This window comes from Vombatus ursinus, unplaced genomic scaffold (genome assembly GCF_900497805.2).
Source record: "Vombatus ursinus unplaced genomic scaffold, bare-nosed wombat genome assembly UNPS02014773.1, whole genome shotgun sequence".
Taxonomy (NCBI): domain Eukaryota; kingdom Metazoa; phylum Chordata; class Mammalia; order Diprotodontia; family Vombatidae; genus Vombatus; species Vombatus ursinus.
In genome coordinates, this window is record NW_020954551.1 from 33,815,279 (window position 1) to 33,833,613 (window position 18,335).

General features: G+C 47.5%; 1 protein-coding gene across 2 annotated transcripts; it reads left to right on the forward strand.

The window, feature by feature from the left end:
- Nucleotides 1-221: 221 nt before the first annotated feature.
- On the forward strand, nucleotides 222-18,111 carry IL17RC (interleukin 17 receptor C). Of its 2 annotated transcripts, XM_027863988.1 has the most exons (19): nucleotides 222-613; nucleotides 1,096-1,117; nucleotides 1,366-1,515; nucleotides 2,649-2,726; nucleotides 2,928-3,037; nucleotides 4,922-5,033; nucleotides 7,579-7,623; nucleotides 7,793-7,929; nucleotides 8,578-8,637; nucleotides 8,857-8,911; nucleotides 9,119-9,312; nucleotides 9,640-9,690; nucleotides 11,121-11,166; nucleotides 11,334-11,455; nucleotides 12,020-12,079; nucleotides 16,480-16,525; nucleotides 16,705-16,800; nucleotides 17,087-17,125; nucleotides 17,274-18,111. In XM_027863988.1, the coding sequence occupies exons 1-19, from the start codon at nucleotides 503-505 to the stop codon at nucleotides 17,864-17,866; spliced, it is 2,127 nt and encodes a 708-aa protein (XP_027719789.1). In that variant the 5' UTR covers nucleotides 222-502; the 3' UTR covers nucleotides 17,867-18,111. The 2 variants fall into 2 exon arrangements, with proteins under 2 accessions (XP_027719789.1, XP_027719790.1); XM_027863989.1 differs by lacking the exon at nucleotides 17,087-17,125.
- The last annotated feature ends 224 nt before the right edge of the window (nucleotides 18,112-18,335 follow it).

Consider the following 18,335-nt stretch of genomic DNA (forward strand, 5'->3'; position numbering starts at 1 on the left):
GTGTGTGTGTGTGTGTGTGTGTGTGTGTGTGTGTGTGTGTGTGTGTGTGTGTGTGTGTGTGTGTGTGAGAATTGGGAGGGTTGTACTTTGTGTGGAGTGGCCAGTGAGTTGCCTGCTTCCCAGTCATCCAGATTGGGCACGGGGCCCAGTGTTTTGTGGGAGGGACAGGACAGGGGCTGGAACAGGAGGCGGGGATAGCAGGGCTCAGAGCTGAATCGAAAGCACTTTGGATTCAGAGACCAAACTGAAGAGGGATCCTGGGAGCCTAGTGACTGGAATCTCTTCCCAACCCTCCCACCCTAGGAGGCCCCAGAGCCAGGATAGGAGTGGGAGGGGAGGGGTCCCTGGCCCCACCAGGATACTAGTTTGGCATCCAAGAGGAAAGAAGCAACAGTTGACCACAACAGACCTGGGTGGAGGAGGGCAGAAATAGCTTCTCCCCCCAAGGGGGAGCAGCCTCGGGCCTGAGCCCTGGCTGACAACTTTGATCGGCAACTAGAAGATGCCCGTTCCATGGCTACTCCTCTTCTTTTCCTTGATTCTTGGTAGCAGGCCCTGGGTCTTCTCTTTGGAGAAGTTGGCAGAGTCCCATGATGATGCTCGATGTTCTCAGGTAGGTTGGAAACCCTGGACTTCCTGGGGGTCTTGGAGGGGTTTAGAGAATGACCGGGGAAGAGTACACATTCTGGCTTAGGGCTCTGGCAGTACCTGCCACCACCAGCCCATCTCCAGTCTAACTGCCCTTTCAGGTCTGGCTAGGTAAGGCTGGTGCTGGGCTAGGGGGAAGGGCAGAGTTGGGGGGGGGGGGGGCGGAGAGGCAAACAACTAGCTCTGCTCATCCTTTCCCTCCAGGCTACAGGCTTGGATATTCTGGGGCTTCAGCAGTTTCAAATCTTTGTACTTAGAACACGAGATTTGAGCAGCAGGTACCTCTGGAAAGTTTTGGAGTTTTGGACTCATGGAGGTCCTAGCTGTCTCTCTATATCCTCAGGGCTAATACGTAATCTGAACCCCACTTCTGGGAGCTCAGGGATGCATGTGTGAAAATTGGGTAAGGAAAGACATGGAACCTGTAAACTCCCTTTTTTCTCCTAGGGCCTTTCATGTCACCTTTGGGGTGAGTATCAAGAGAAGACTGGAGATGGAATTTACTTGCGTGCCACTGGCTCTCTGGAGACCTCCACAGTCTCTTAGGTCTGGCTGAGCTGGTTCCCTGGGGCTTCCTAGGGAATTCCTCCCATGGGCACCCACCCTTGTACTAGTATTGAGGGCAAGCACAGTATCCTTCCCTTGTTCCCCTTCACCTCTGTTCTGGCCTGGGTGGAGTGGGTATTTCCAAAGGCTGCCACTTGCCTCCTCCTTCAGATGATGTGCTCTGCCTGCTGGAGAGAATCGAGCCCCCCCAAGACCTTGTGCTGGTGCCCACAAAGCTACAGACAGAGGTGGTTCTTCGATGCAGGGAAGAGAGTAACTGTGTCCCCTGTGTTCGAGTGACCCTCCACCTAACAGTGCAGGGTGAGAGACTCTGTGTGTGTGTGTCTATATGTGTGTGTGTGTCTATGTGCGTGTGGGGAGGCACCTCCTGGGGGCAAGACAGAAAGAGGGTTTATCCAATATGAAAAGAGGTGGAGGGTAGAGGAAGTCCTGGGGGTAGGATGGGGTCTAGGGTAAGAGGTAAAAAGGACCTGAAGGAGGGGAGAGAAAGCTAGTAGGAACACAGTTTGGCACAGTAGAAAGAAGACTGGATTGAAGTCAGAGGATTTGGGTTCGGTTCTTTCACTCTCCTGTCTAGATTCATAGGATCATAGGGTTAGAGCTAAAATGGACCTTAGGGGCCATCTAGTTCAACACCCCCCGCCTTTCCAATTTACAGATTAGGAAACTGAGACTCAGGGAGATTGCCCAGAGATGGCATTTGAACCCAGGTCCCCTGATCCCAGAACAAATAGTCTTTTTTTGAACTATACTGCCTCTCTTGGGTGACCTTGGACATCTGTTACATAAAGGTGCTACTCCAAAGTCTCTTCTAGCTCTAAATCCTAAAATTGTAAGTGTAGGATGGGGGAGCAGGGTAGTCTGGTAGTAGACAACATTTCACTTAAGAAGGAGAGCTCCTGATGGGATAAAGGAAGGAGCAAGGAAAAAATCTCAATGGGAAAAAGAAGAGGGGAAAGGGAGAGATGTTGGTGGGAGGAAAGAGGGGCCAAGGCTGGGGCAAAGGATAGAACAATTTTTCATGCCTTCTATGTATGTCATTAGATTTGATGGGGGAAGAGATCCAAAGGGATTGAAAAGATAGGGGAAAGGGAGTGGTGAAGGCAGAAGAAAGCCGGTCATCCAAGGAGGGCTCAGGCCCACAGCTAGGTGTAGAGAAGGTTTTGGGGAGAAGGATGTCCCCTTAAACTCTCTAGAAATGGCAGGAACTCAGCTGTTGGCTCAGGGGTCCTCCTACCTGGGTGCCTCCATTTCAGGTCTCAGCAGCTAAGGAAGGTAGGACCCCTTGGGATGCAGCCCAGAGGCTTTATTTCCCAGCACAAGGAATTCCAGAAAAGCTGGGAAAGGGGCCAGAAAACTTACTCACTGTGTCTGAGCTGGGGGTGGGCGGGGTGCTAGGGCACAGGGGCTATGCCTTTACAGAGTTATTTTAGAGCCTAGGAAGGAGGATCCTGAGGAGGATGGGCTCCAAGAAGATGCTGAACTGACATTTCGACCTTGGCCTAGGAATGGTGAGACAGCCCCCTCTCTGCTCTGCTCCTCCCTGGGGAAGGATGGCTCTTTGCATGCTATTCCCTTTGCCCTGATCCCTGCTTTACTCTTCAGATCAGCCCAGGCTGCTGTTTCTAGCACAGTGTTTTACTACTGCCCTCTGCACTCAGTAGGTGATTCATGAATGTTTACCAAGTTCAATTGTATTGTGTCTCCCACAGAATCTCTCCAGGCAGAAATCATACTCTCCTTCCAGGCCTATCTCTCTGACCGATGTGTCTTGGTGAAGGTAGAGGTGCCCGCTGCCATGGTACAGCCAGGCCAAAATGTGGTAGGTTAAGAGATGAAAGGGGAGGGAAGCTTTGGGTGCTGCTCCATAGTTTAAGCCTTATCCTAAGGGTCTTCCATGAAATTCTACCCAGACACACATATGCCCACTGGAGGCATAAAGCAGGAAAAGATTGGGCTTGGAGTCAAAAGACTGGTCTCTGGCATTAACTCCTTGCGTGACCTTGGGCAAGTCTCATTAGGCCCAGTGCCTCGGTTTCCCTAATTTGTAAAATGGGGATAATTACTGCTCTGACTCTCTCTTAGGGTTGTTTTCAGGAACAAGTAAGGTGATATTATGATAATGTTTTAAGAAGGATAAAAACAAAGTATTTGAGGGAAGGAAGTGATCTTGGGTGGAACTTTCTCCTTTGCACAAAGGGGAAAGGAAGAGGCATTTATTTATTTATTTATTTAGTTATCTATTTATCTATTTATTTATTTTTTTTTAATTTTTAAAAATTTTTTATTCTTCTCCCCCTCTTTCCGCACCTCCCTTCCCAAGACAGCATTCGATCTGATATAGACTATACATATACATTCCTATTAAGCATATTTTCACATTAGTGATGTTGTAAGGAAAAATTAGAACCAACAGGAGGAACCACCAGAAAGAGGAAACAAAACACAACAGAAGGAAAAAAATAGCAAATAGTATGCTTCAATCTGCATTCAAACTACATAGTTCTGTCTTTGGATGTGGATAGCATTTTCCATCATGAGGCCTTTGGAGATGTCTTAGATCCTTGTATTGCTGAGAAAGGCTAAGTCTATCAAAGTAAGTCATGGTACAACTTGGCTGTTACTGTGTACAAGGTTCTCCTGGTCCTGCTCACTTTACTTAGCATCAGACCATACAAGTCTTTCCAGGTTTTTCTGAAGTCTGCCTGTTCATCGTTTCTTACAGCACAATAGTATTCCATTACATTCATATACCACAACTTGTTCAGCCATTCCCCAATTGATGGGCATCCCCTCAATTTCCAATTCTTTGCCACCACAAAAAGAACTGCTATAAATATTTTTGTACATATGGGTCTTTTTCCCATGTGTATGATCTCTTTGGGATACAACCCCAGAAGTGCTATTGCTAGGTCAAAGGGAACAGGCATTTATTAAGAGCTTACTATGTGCAAGTCACCTCTCCTTTTCAGTGCTTCACCAATATTATCCCATTTGATGCTTTTTTTTCCCCTGAGGCAATCAGAGTTAAGTGACTTGCCCAGGGTACCCACAGCTAATAAGTGTCAAGTGTCTGAGGTCAGATTTGAACTCAGGTCCTCCTGACTACAAGGCTGGAGTTTTCTCCACTGTGCCACCTAGCTGCCCCATCCCATTTGATTCTTGCAACAACTCTGGGACTTAGGTGCTGTTATAGTCTCCATGTTACAGTTGAGGAAACTGAGGCAGACAGAAGTTAAGGGACTTGCTCAGGGTCCCACTAGTAAGTATCTGAGACTAGATTCAAACTCAGGTCTTCTTGACTCCAGGCCTGTAACTCCCTCCACTTTATCATTTAGATGCCAATTATGTTATAGAAGGAATTAGACCTGGAGTCAAAAGACCTGGGTTTAAATCTGGACTCCCACATTTATCAGCTGAGTCACTGTGGGCAAAACACATTTCCTCTTTGGACCTCAGTTTCCTTATCTCTAAAATAGGTCTCTATATCTCCTCATGACTTCCCAAGGCTGTTGTGAGAAAATCACAGGGTAAAAATGATCAAGGAAAATGATTTTTATTTTGTCTCTAGGGGAGAGGGGCCGGGAGGGCCTGGTAGGGTAGAGAAAGTCAGGACTGTTTATTGAAGGGAACTAAGGATCCTATTAGGGGTCCTTGCTTTTGACCTTAACCCTGACCCTTTGTGGACTTTTTGGCTTATCCTCAGGGATCCCTGGTGTTTGACTGCTTTAAGGCACCAGTAGGTGGGGAAGTACGGATCTGGTCATATACTCAGCCCCCCTACCAGGAGGAACTCAATCACACACAACAGCTACCAGGTGAGTGCTAGGCCCTTTGGGGGAAGGGAGAAACAAGATAGGGCCTTGGTGACATCTAAAAGAGGAAAAATTGGTCTTCCATCTTTTTAGCCTCATCTTTTTGGATCCTTTCCTCTCAAGTCTGCTTTCTCTCTCCTGCTATCACAGTCTACTGTCAGGAAAGGATCTGAGACTAACCATTTTTACATGAAATTGAGAGGTTTTTTCAAATATAAATTTTTATTGATAGCTCTCATTTTTATATCACCTACATTTTTGAATAGAGCCTTTCCCCTCTAAGAAAGCCATCTAGTATATCTAAGACTTTTTTTAAAAATAAAAAACATAGTTCAGCAAAAGTAATGAACACATCAAGTTTTTGACATTATATGTGCTATTCTGCAACTGTAACCTCTGCCCCCCCCCAAAAAAAAAGAGAAGAAAGAGGTAGGGAGTTTTCTCATATCTTTCTTTCGGGCCAAGTTTGGTCTTTGTAATTTTCGAGTGTTCAGCTGGACCTGAGTTTTAATTCCCAAGTTCCCTAACCTGGGAACACTGGCATTTGTTAAACTGAAGAAGAGAAAAATATGGTTTGAATCCATATTTTGTCCCTTATCCCCCCTGTGACTATGAGCAAGTCACTGCACCTCGTAGGTTTTAGCTGCATCCTCTGTAAAAATCAGGAATTTGACTTAATGATTTCTAAGGTTCCCTCTAGCATCTCAATTTATGTCTAGGTTACATCAGAGCTACCCCCAGCCTTAGCTCTTATTGTAGGATGAAAGGTTCTGGCATTCGAAGCCCTTTACACTCTACCTCCACCCTGCCCTTCCAGTTTTATTCCACATTACCCCACTTCAAGCATGCTCGCATCCAACAGACTGAGCCTTTTTGCTAGTCTTCACATACTCCATTCCTTCTCCCAAGTCTGTTCCTTTGCAGGAACTGTTCTTTCTCTCTTTTTTTTTTTTTTCCTTTTAGGCAATTGGGGTTAAGTGACTTGCCCAGGGTCACACAGCTAGTAAGTGTCAAGTGTTTGGTCTGAGGTCGGATTTGAACTCAGGTCCTCCTGACTTCAGGGCTGGTGCTCTATCCATTGCGCCACCTAGCTGCCCCTTCCTTTTCCTTTTTCTTTTAGGAATTATTCTCCAGGTCTAGAATCTCCCCTGAGCTCCACCTCCTAATTAATTCATTTTGATTTATCAACAATCACTTCCATAATCTTTTGAGTTTTAAATTTTTCTTCCCCTCCCTCCCCAGGACGGCAGGCAATCTGTGAGTCCCACCTCTTAAAAACTCTAGTTTCCTTAAAGGCACAGTGCAAGTAGCATCTTTTATGTGAGGCTTTTTCTGATTCTCTCCCCCCTCCCCCCCACTCAGCTGTTAATACCTTGTATTTATTTTTTATGAGACACAGTACATCGTAGTCTATGGAGAGCTGGCTTAGCCTACCTCCATTGTTAGAGGGATTTCTCTCACCTGGGAGTTGCCTTTGTCAATGAGATCACATATCCAGTCTCTAACCTCATTTATTTTATATGTATGTTTATATGTACATGTTGTTTCCCCCAATAAAGGGACAAGGCAATAATAAGGTATAATATATATTGTTATAATAATAATGATGAGGAGGAGGAGGTAATAATCCTTGAGAATAAAATTGTTTCATCTTTGGTTTTGAATTCCTAATATCTGGCACAGTACCTGGCACATAGTAGGTACTTAATGAATGTTTATCAAAGGTTGATTCATTTCAGGCATTGGGGGAGAGTGGGGAAAAACCCACTGGACTTAAGAGTCAGAGTTGCTGGTTTTGAATACTGATTGACTTTTTTGGCAAATCACTTCACTCCCTTGGGCCACCATTTTCTAATCTTTAATTAAGTGGGTCAGATTAGATGACCTCTAAGTTCCTGTCCAGCTTCAAAACCAATGATGCTAGGTATTTGGGGCAGGGGGAAGGAAGCACAGGTTTTATTGAAATCTTGTGACACATAGTTGGTTGGTGATTGTCCTGTGTTCTCACAGAGGCTCAACATGGCGTCACTATGTTGAGCTCAAGGTCCAGTGTATCTTACTGTGGCTGATTAGACCAGTATGAGCTTGGAAGGCTCTACCACAGGTTGGCCACCAATAGTCTACGTGAATATTTGGAGTGGAGATGTCTCTAAATTTGTGCATCTCACACTTCTTTTGAGCTATAGCAATGCTGCTTTACTCATAGAGCACAGAACTTTCTTTGATGTAGGCATGCCATGTGGGGCAGTCCTGTGCCAGTGTCTTCCATGTCTCACAACTGATTCCAAAGTTCTTCAGAGAAACCTTGAGAGTGTCCTTGTATCTCTTCTTGTGACCTCCATGTGAGTGCTTGCCTTGTGGGAGTTTTCCGTAAAACAGTCTTTTAGGCAAACATATGTTTGATACATAGTAGGCTCTTAAGAAATGCTTATTGACTGGTTAGCTGCTGAGCCAGTGAATAAGAATTTGGGAAGAGACATTGTTATCTCTTCCTCTCCTCTCTTCCTCCTAGTTCCTACTGAGGGTCTTCATTCTGTTCTCTCCTCAGATTGCATCGGGCCTGAATTGCAGGACAGCGTCCGGAGCTGCTGGGGTATAGAATAGAGAGGGGGTGAGAGGAGGGGGACATTGGAAGGAGGGGCAAGTTTGGGGGCAGGAAGGGTCAGAGGGGAGCCTGAGTTGGGGGGCAGACAGGACGAAGGGACACTGCTAGGAATTAAAGAAGGGGATGGAACTTCACCCCCTCCCCAATTTCCTTCCAGTGCTGCCCTGGTTCAATATCTCAGCTGAAGGGGATGCTATACAGCTGGTGCTGGACGTCTCCACCGAGCAGAACTATATCCTCTTCCTTTACTGGAATCAGACCCGGAATTTTAGCACGAGGTTTCATGAAGTTTTGGTGAGAGGGGTTACAGCTCTCCTCTTTAATATCCCATTTCTGTTTCAATCTCCTACCCTCCCTTCCCTCCACTCCATCAAGATCTCCAAGTGTGGCCCCTCCCTGCCTGGGGTCTTCTAGTCAACAACTCGTCCTCTCCCCTCCGTCCCAACAAACAAACCGACTCACTTTAGTCTTACAGTCTCCCTCTCCCCCTTTCTCAATCTCTGAAGTTCCTCTTCAGGTCCCTCCTACCTTTCCTGTCTTTGCTCCTTCCTGTCCCCTCCCTGACCTTTGTTCAGATCCCATTGCCTATCTCACACTTGTTCTTTGGTGCCAGCCAACACATTCTAGATGGGATATTCTTTGACAAGGGTTGAAGAGCTCCCCCTTCTCCTTCACCATTCCAATAGTACTTTTATTTTAAAAGGAGACTCTCAAAAACAAGAAAGCCTCTAGGACCCAAATGGTGAATGTGTAATGAGAGAATTTCATGCACTGGGGATTGGCAGAAGGGGAGATCATTGGGGAACAGAGCTGCTTCCTTTCTGTCAGTCCTGGCTGGCTCCCTTTCTTTGGCTGTGGCCTCCTGTCTCCTTTCCAACCCTCCCTCCCTGCCCTCCTAACAGTAGTGGTATCTCAGATCCCATCTTTTGACTTGTTCCCTAGACAGGACCACAGAATATCACCCTGAACCAGACGGATCTTGTCCCCTGCCTCTGTATCCAGGTAGGAACTGAGTCTATCGAAGGTCTGAAACTTGGTGGTAGTGGAAATAGATTCAGAATTCTCTCCCTGAGCCGAGGGGGGGGTGTGTGTGTGTGTGTGTGTGTGTGTGTGTGTTTGTGGAGGAGTGGGAGAGAAAGGAAAGAGGAAGAAAGGGCCCTGTTCCTAAGTCACACAAAGCCTTGCCTTCCATTCCTTCGCCCAAACGGATTTATTTTACAGATGTGGCCAAATGTGCAAGATGCCATCAGAAACAGCCATTGCCCCTTCTGGGAGGGTGAGAAAGTTTGGGATGCTGGGGTTGAAGCAGGGGGAGGCAGTTGCTGGTCCTAGAGTGTTAGTGGAGTGGGAATAGTGATACAGAGGGAAAATGAAGCCTGGGGAGGGGACAGTGAGGGGCAGGAATAGGAGGTGGAAGTAGGAGAATTCTTCTGGGAGTGGCATAGGCGAGGAATACCTGGGTCTCTCCCAACTTTTCCTCCAGACTCCAGGGCCCACAGGAATCTGTGGAGCCAGAGCAAGCTGAAGCTAAGGGTCTGGGGGACGACTGGCCTGAGCTGGATGGTGGAGGCGCCCTGCCCCTTGTCTGCTGAGATTGTCCTCTGCTGGAAGCCGATGGGTAGCGAGTCCTGCCACCCGCTGCCTCTGCCGCTGCCTAGGGAGAATGTCACTGTGAACGTAAGGAAGCGAGGTGGCAAGACACAGGCGAGGGGAGGAGGGGGAATCAGGGAGCAGGCTGGGGAATAGCCTGAGGAGACATGACAGAAACCAGGAACTGTTACCTGGAAATTAGCTCAGATAATTCCAGAGGTTGGGGTGGGGAGGATGTTAGAGAGGTCATCTCTCACACCCACACCCACACCCACACACACATGCGCGCGCGCGTGCGCGCGCGCACACACACACACACACACACACACACACACACACACACACACGCACGCACACACACCCTTTGTGACTGTTAACCCTTCTCCTTCTCTTCTTCCCTCCTCTTCTCTGCAGAAATCCCAGGACTTTCCTCTGCTAACTCTCCATCCCAATGTCTGTGTTCAGGTGAGATCCCAAGGGAGGAGAAAGAACGCTGTGCCCAATAGAACTGGAGCTCTGGGTTCTATTTCCAGCTCTGCCCCAAACTCCCTGTGTGACCCTGGGTCGGGTCCTTCCCTTCTCTGAGACTCAGTTTCCTCATCTGTAAAGTTGGAAAAAGTAGACTAGATCATGGATTCTTACCCTCACTTCCTTCAGACTCAAAGGGTTGGTGGATAAATTTCAGGGGATCTGGGAACTTGGGTGGGGGAAAAATCACTTCTTTTTACTAACCTCTAACTGAAATTTGGCATTTCCTTTTGGTTATGAATGTAAGCAACAAACCACTATTCTGAGAAGGGTCCATAGGATTCATCAGACTACCAGCAGGACTCATGACACAAATAAGGTCCAGAACCCCTGCACTTGACTCTGGCTGAGCTGGCAGGTGGAAGCCTATTGTCCCCAGAGGTGATATTTTGCTGGGAAATACTTTGTTTCTTTCTCTTGGAGATAAGATTATATATATGAAAGAGCTTTTTTAAAATTGCCATACGAATGTGAGGGATTATGATCATTATTCTCCAACCTTTGACTTCATTGGCATAGGAAACTCCCAGTAAGGAAACTCCTTCCTTCAATGCAGGGAGGCTTTGCGACCCCTGGTCCTGGAGCTGTCTGACAGTACATGAATGGTTAAATGACTTATCCAGGGTCACACAGCTAGTATTGGTCAGAGGCAGGAACTAGACCCAGGTCTTCCTGACTTTACATACAACACTGAAATTCCTCCTCATCACTATAACTTATTTTTACATTTTAAATTTATCTTTCTCATAATAACAATAGGCAGCATGTATATATCACATTGAGGTTTGCAAAGTACTTTACAAACATTGTTTCATTTGATTCTTACAATAGTCCTTGGGAGGTAGGTGCTATTGGTATCCCCATTTTACAGGCTAGACTGAAGCAGACAGGGGTTAAGTGACTTGCCCAGGATCACACAGCTAGTAAGTGTCTGAGGCTAGATTGAACTCAGTGAAGCTTAGTGTTCTATCCACTGAGTGACTTTTGTTGTGGTTGTTGTCATTTTCAGTTTGTGATCCCAGTTAGGGTTTTTTTGTTTTGTTTTTGGCAAAGTAACTCTCCAGTTTTGCCATTTCCTCCTCCAGCTCATTTTACAGATGAGGAAACTGAGGCAAACAGGGTTAAACAACTTGTCCAGGGTCACACAGCCAGTAAGTGTCTGAGACTGGATTAGAACTCAAGTCCTACTGACTCCAGGGCTGGTGCTTTATCCACTGTGCCACCTAGCTGCCTGTTATTATTATTTAGGATATATGCACTCTTCCTTTCCCCACCCCATGCCTTTCTCTTAGCCTTCCCTTTCCCTTTCTCCTTCTCATCTGGAGCCTTTTCCTCATTAGGCCTTCTGATTCTGTCCTTTCCTACAGGTGTGGAGCAGAGAAAAACTCCGGATTCAGGAGTGCCCACCAGAGGGTGAGTGAGATGCTGGAAGGAAGAAAAAGAAAGAAGGAAGAAAGAAAGGGAGACCTGGCGAAGGAAAGACTTGAAGAAAGATGGAAAGGGGTGGGGGAGGTGTGGTGGTCAGGTTGAAGAGAACAAGGGTCTCACTCTGATTTTTCTGACCCTTTAACCCCTCCCAGATATTTTGGGCCCCCAAAGGGATGATATGCTACTGCTGGAGACTTGGGGACCTCAGGAGAGCCACTCCTTCTGTGCCATGGAAACCAATGGGTGCACCACACTACCAAGCATGGCCCACACGGTGAGAGCCAATCCCACATCCTACAGCCTCATGCCATCCCCAACAGCTCCTCTGCACTGTAGCCCCCAATCTTCCAGTGAGGCCCCCCTTCATCCTCTGGCATTGGACTTGGAGTCAGGAAAACATATATTCACATCCCAACTCACTTACTAGCTTTGTGATTCTGTGCAAATCACTTAAGTTTTTGGTGCCTCAGTTTCCTTATTTGTAAAATGAGGGGGTTGGACTTGATGGCTCTTCATTCTTGATCAGCTTTACTCCCTGGGTTTTTCCTGTCAAACCCTGTGGCCATAAGGCCTGAGGGCACTTACAGGCAACCAAAGTAACCTTGAGTTTTGAGAGGTCTTGTCTCTGTGTACCATCCCCTTCTCTGGAAACTCCCTCCCCCCTCCCAGCTCTCTCCCCTCCCCCCCCCCCCCCCCCCCCTCCCAGCTCTCTCCCCTCCCCTGCAGCTCCCTTCCCCCTCCCTCCCAGCTCTCTCCCCTCCCCTGAAGCTCCACACCCCTCCCCCCTGCCCAGCTCTGATGAGGCCCAATATGACAGCTCCTACTTTTGCCTTGGCAGAGAGCAGCCTTCCTGGGAAAACAACTTCTTCAAGACCTACAGTCTGGTCAGTGTGTGCAGGTCAGTGGAGGGGAGAGGCCAGCAAAGGTGGGCAGGCAGTATAAGGGAGGGCATTCCAGTCAGACATCCTGGCCTGGGCGAATGGAAGAGACATTGGACAGAGACATAAGACCCGGGTTTGAGTTCCGGATCTGATGCTTTCATTGGGGTAGTCACTTCACTAACTATTCTGCCCCTCCGTTAGGATCCTCAACTCTAATATGGGAATAATAAAAGGCTGTATGGTACAGTGGGAAACTCACCTTTGATTCTCAGTAATAAGTTGTGATACTTCTTACTGAGAATAACTGTGATAATTAGCTGTGCCTCAGTTTTCCCATCTGTAAAATTCAGGCAATGACCTAGATGGTCTCTGAGGTCCCTTCCAACTCCAGGTCTGTGATCCTATGATCTTAAGTAAACTTACCCAAGGAGGCAGTGTGACACAGCGAGGCACGCTAGCCTCAGAGTTAGGAAAGCCTGGGTTCAAGCCTCATCAATGACATATCCTGGTGGTGCTACTGGACAAGTCACTTACCCTCTCCCCTCAGTGCCCTGGGCCATTCACTAAGACCATAAGAACCATGGCAGATGGGAAGAGGGAGTTTCCTCATCTGGAAGTTCCTACATCAATGAAATCATAGTTCTGGACCCAGACTTGCCCTTCCTGCCTCACTGGGTTGTGAGCAAAGTGCTTAGAATGAGTTAGAAGAGAGTCATTTTCCTTTCTTCTTTCTTTCCTTCTTAGTTTCTTCCTTTAGGAAATTAGTGGAGGGGGCGGGGCAGGGTGGTGGCACTGAATTAGATGACCTCTATTCTGAGGTCCCTTCCAGCTCTGACATTCCACGTTCTAACACTTCATGCCCTCAGGTCCCTCCCAAGTTACTCCTCTTCTAATATTCTATGTTCTAAGGTCTCTTCTGGCTCTCACACTGTTCTAACATTCTATGTTCCATGGTCCCTAAGATGCTATCGTTTTTAAAATGGCTTGTATGTGTCCCTGCGATTTCCTAAAGCCGTCTAAAATAGAATCTGTGTAACAAATATGGTTAGTCAATTAAAAAACAAACCAACACACCGGCCATGTCTGAAAATGTATCCCTCATTCCATACCTGTCGGGTCCACCTCCTCTGCCAATAGATGGGAGCCAGGCTTCACCATCCATCAGTTCTCTGAGATCAGGATGCATCACTGCATTGATCAGAGGTCTGAAGTCTTTTAATGTTGTTTCCTTTATTGTGATCATTGTGTAAATTATTTTCCTGGGCTAACATGCAATATTGTAAGGTTCCTTCTTAACATGCAATATTGTAAGGTTCCTATTCTCTTGCATTCTGTGTTCTTATAGTCTATGGGTTTGGGTCTCAGCCAGATCTAAAAGTCTGTGCCTAAGGTCTATGCCTGCTCTGACATTCCATGGGCTAACACTATTAACAAGGTCCCTTCTGGCTTTAACGCCTCGTGTTTAAAGTCCCTTTCAGCTCTAGTATTGTGTCATTCTGTAATAAATGCCTTAGGGATATACTTTGTACCGAGCTTTGGGCTGGACCTAGGAAGATATAGAGAAAGCAGGGGAAGTTAACTGACTAATGGGGAGACTCATAAACACAGAAAACAAATAGAAAGCCTAGTTTCTGCTGCTTTTCTATCTCCCATAGCACCTAGCAAAGTGCCTGCCATGTATGTAGGAGATGATTGATGCAGGAAACCCGATCTCTTGCTATTTGTAGTGAGTCCTGCCATCCCCTACTCTCTCTCCCCTCCCCTCTCCCACACAGCCTGGGCTCTAGGGCAATACTCGTATTTAGATGGTATCATTAGATTGCTTTTTATGCAGTATAACCATGGAATATGCGGTAATTTTTCTGCCAGGAACAAATCTCTCTTTGCATTTAAATCTCTGTTCTTGGAACCTCCCAGAAAGGGTTTCCCATAATTTCTTGATGATTTACTGTCATGTTAAAACAGAAGAATATAACCTGTTATGTGGTCATAGGCAAATCACTTAGTGTTCATGGTCTTCAATTTTGTTCAAGGTTAGAATGTAAAAGCAAAGAACTATAATACACAAACAAACAAAAAATCTGAGTACAATATAACTATAATCACCTAGCTTGGCTCAAAAGAAGAGATAAGAAAATTACCCCTCCTTCCTTTCTTTGCAGAGGTGGGGGACTACGGGTATGGAACATTGCATACACTTTCAGGTGTTTTGGTTAGTTTTACCAAATTGACCCCCCCCCCATTTTCTTTTTTATTCACTGTTACAAGGGGTAGCTTGTTGGGTAGGGGAAGTGGGAAAGATGTGCTCAGAAATGAAGATAATATAAAAACAAAAGATATGTCAATAAGATAAATTTAAAAACATAAGAAGGGGGCAGCTAGGTGGTGCAGCCCTGAAGTCAGGAGGACCTGAGTTCAAATCTGGTCTCAGACACTTGACACTAGCTGTGTGACCTGGGGCAAGTCACTTAAACCTGATTGCCTCACCGAAAAAACAAAAAACAAAACATAAGAAGAGTTGGACTAGTTCTAACATTCTATGATGACTAGGAATTTTCTGATATTCAATTCAGTTATATTTAAATACAAAGGAATTCATTATATTTTATAATTAAGTTCATGATTTTACAATTCATTTTATTAAATAATATTTCTCAAAATGTAACCAAGTTGGATTTTGGAAAACCCCTGATATACCTGATGCTGTGGGGAATACAAGGAAATGTCACAGAATTCTGTCCTGATGGAACTTAGAGTCCAGTTGTAGAGACAGGATATCATTCATGAAACAATTATGATAATACAAGATAGAACATAATGACTACATTGGTCCAAACATAGGCTACACCTAAATATAGTCTGCATAGTAAGAGCTGTTTGAAAAGAAATGTGGGGGGGCAGCTAGATGGCACAGTGGATAGAGCACGAGCCCTGAAGTCAGGAGGACCTGAGTTCAAATAGGGCCTCAGACCAAACACTTGACACTTAACTAGCTATGTGACCCTGGGCAAGTCACTTAACCCCAATTGCCTTAAAAGGAAAAAAAGAAAGGAAACATGTGACTGTGTCCTTAAAAAGAACCGGTTACAGGGCACACAGGTTTTATATGAGGCAGACACTGTGGGAAAGTACAGCACTTATCTGGACCAGTATGGTAAGTGAAAAATGTTTGGGATGCACTTTAAGGAGCTGAGAAAATCAGAGGGGACTGGAAAATCCAGGAAAGGTTTCCCTGAAGAAACGCAGGCTTAAGGGAGTCCTTGAACTGAGATTTGGAAAGATAGATAGGATTTGGGGGGCGGGCAGCATGACATAGTAGACATAGTATAGGGAGCGTGAGATTTAAGGTCAGGAGATCTGGGTTCAAATTCCAACCTTGATACTTACTGTCTGTGTGTTGTTGTTGCTCAGTAGTATCTGACTCTTGGTGACCCCATTTGGGGTTTTCTTGGCAAAGCTGCTGGGGTGGTTTGCCATTGCCTTCTCCAGCTCATTTTATAGATAAGGAAACTGAGGCAAACTGGGTTAAGTGACTTGCACAGGGTCACACAACTACTAAGTGTCTGAGGCTGGATTTGAATTCAGGAAGAGGAGTCTTTCTGAATCCAGGCCCTGAATTCTATCCACTGGGCCACCTAGCGGCTCTGTACTGTCTGGGTGAACATGGGCAAATCAGTCGACCTTTTCTGAGGCTTAATTTCATCACCGGTCAAACGAGAATTATAGTGTTCATCAGGAAGTATTTTGTGAAGCTGAAAATACTACATATGAACCCCGGACTCAGAGGGGAAAAGGACCATTAGAGATCACCTAGTTTAGAATAGATAAAGGGACTGGATCTATAATTTCATTGATAGAGAGAAATTACCAGATGAGGAAACTCTATCAACATGGGTCAGCACCTTAGAGTGAGCTGCCAAGAATGCTTACCTAGGGTCACACAAACCAGGAGGTCAAAGGCAGGACTTGGTTCTTCCTGGCTCCAAAGCTAACTCCATCCATGGACACACTGCTTCTCCATCTAGTTTAACTCCTCAGACTGAGGGCCAGGGATATAAAGAGATTTGTCCAAGGTCAGATAGGTACTAAGGGAGTAGACCTGGGATTTAAACCCAGGTCCTCAGACAAGGAATGCAATCTATTTCCACTGGCTCCCTCCCCCCACCCCAGTCACTGTCTCATTGTCTCTCTCTCTTAAGGGTGGGGAGGCAAAATGGGTAAAGAATTCCTCAGAGGCTGAGAGATGAGTTGTCAAGGTGGTCATGATTCTGGGATGGCTTTGGAAGAATTTCAGAGGTGTGGTCTGACTGAGTGAAAGGAGGCAAGGCAGCTTTATCCTTTAAGGGAAAAGAGGATGAGGCAATCCATAATGCTAGGAGGGGCTCCTGGAAGTTAATGGCTTGCTTATTCTTTTCAGTTGTGGAATGACACTGGGATCTTATGGGCTTGCTCTCTTCAAAAGTGTGAGTATGACTAGGGAAGGAAGGGTAGTGGGTGGTACTTGGACCCTGGGGAGCTCTAGAACCTCCTGATCACTGAGGGAGATCTGAGGGGTGTCATGGTGCCCAGCTCCCCTTCCCACCCCTTCAAGAGGCCTAGATCACTAACCCTGGTGCTGACTTCTCCCTGTTCTGTCCCTTAGACACCCATGAGCGTTGGGTCCTGCTTTGGCTGGCCTTCCTAGTACTGGCTGCTTGTATCCTGCTTCTGCTCCTGCTCAACAGAGGTGGTATGAAAGGTGAGATGCTGTATTCTCAGGGATGTTATCTCCTGGGGCAAGATAAGAACAGATCTCCCCTTCTCCTCTCCATCCTCTAGCCTTTCAGGGATTTTTCCTCTTCCTGACACAGCCTAGGTACAGCAAACAGCCCAGTTAGGAAGTCCCTAGAGGGGAGGGAGGAGAGGGAGGTGGGGCAGAGACCTAGAATGACCTAGCTCTAGCAGGCCTAGAATGCCAAACCTTAAATGCCAAGCACATCCAGGCACCAGGCTGATTGGCTGCCTCTGCCCCTCTCCCTTCACAGGGTGGCTGCAATTCTTGAAGGAGGATTACCGCTATGGGGGTGAGTGTCAAGGGGGTATCCCGGGTCACACCTCTCCCTATTCTCTATATAGTGGGGCTGTTGAGTTGGGGATGGGGCTAGGAAAGAAGCCCGGGGATATTTCTTTACTGGGATCCTTCCCACCCAACCACGGTTCTTTTTCTTGCAGGGGCGGCCCATGCCCGGAGGGCCCTTCTCCTCTACTCTCCAGACCACGCCAGCTTCGAGCGCCTCGTGGGCACCCTGGCCACAGCCCTGTGGCAGCTGCCGCTCTCAGTGGCTGTAGACCTGTGGCACCGGAGGGAATTAAGTGCCCTGGGCCCCCTGGCCTGGTTCCATGCCCAGCGTCGCCAAGCCCTGCAAGAAGGTGGGGTGGTCATCTTGCTCTTTTCCCCGGGGGCCGTGGCGCTCTGCCAGGAGTGGCTCCAAGAGGTGGGCGCTCCCCAGGGACCGGCCCCCACCGCGGACACCTTCGCTGCGTCTCTCAGCTGTGTGCTGCCGGACTTCCTGGAGGGCAGGGCGGCCGGGTGCTACGTGGTCGCCTGCTTTGAGGAGCTGCTCCCCCCCCAGGGGATACCCGACCTCTTCCACGCCGTGCCAGTCTTCTCTCTGCCCTCACAGATGCCCGCCTTCCTGAGGGCGCTGCTGGGGCCTGGCAAGCGGCGCCAGGACACTTTGAAAGCTCATGCCACCCGAGTGGGGCAGTACCTCCAGCCTGCCCTGGAGGAATGCCTGCAGCTGGGGTCATCGTCCGCTCTCTGACCCAGCTTTGGCCCCTCGCCCAGTATGCCCAAGGGCAGCAGCCAGACCCAAGTCCTCTGCAGCCTCTGGATTTGCATTCACCTGGAGCAAAGGTCTCCTCCTCATTGGAAATCCCACCCATCAGTGCCGGAGGACGTGTGGATTTGGGGGGGACGGGAGCCCTTCCTGCCTAGGGGGTCTCTGGGAACCCCAGCTTTGCGCTGCGCGGACATATCTGGGTGAATAAAGATAGACTTATTTTTGTAGCCTCTGAGCCTCCAGTGTGTGCATCTGGACAATGGGCTCGGGAGCCCGGTACACCGCCCTCGCGTGCTCCGCGCGTCGTCTCTTTAAAAGCCCAGACAGGTGCATCCCGAGCCAGCTCCCATTGGCCGCTCGGGCAGTGACGCCAGGGCACATGGCCTGTCGCCATTGGCGGAAGGGCCGGCCCCGCCCCCTAGACTGCGGCGCTTGCGGAGCCTCCGAGCCG

What these genes read in the sequence shown, in the direction of transcription:
- IL17RC (XM_027863988.1), top strand. Translation starts at nt 503, where the DNA reads ATGCCCGTTCCATGGCTACTCCTCTTCTTTTCCTTGATTCTTGGTAGC. An exon ending in ATGATGCTCGATGTTCTCAG is followed by an intron (nt 614 to 1,095) that starts GTAGGTTGGAAA and finishes TTTTTCTCCTAG; the next exon opens with GGCCTTTCATGTCACCTTTG. An exon ending in TCACACACAACAGCTACCAG is followed by an intron (nt 5,034 to 7,578) that starts GTGAGTGCTAGG and finishes TTCTCTCCTCAG; the next exon opens with ATTGCATCGGGCCTGAATTG.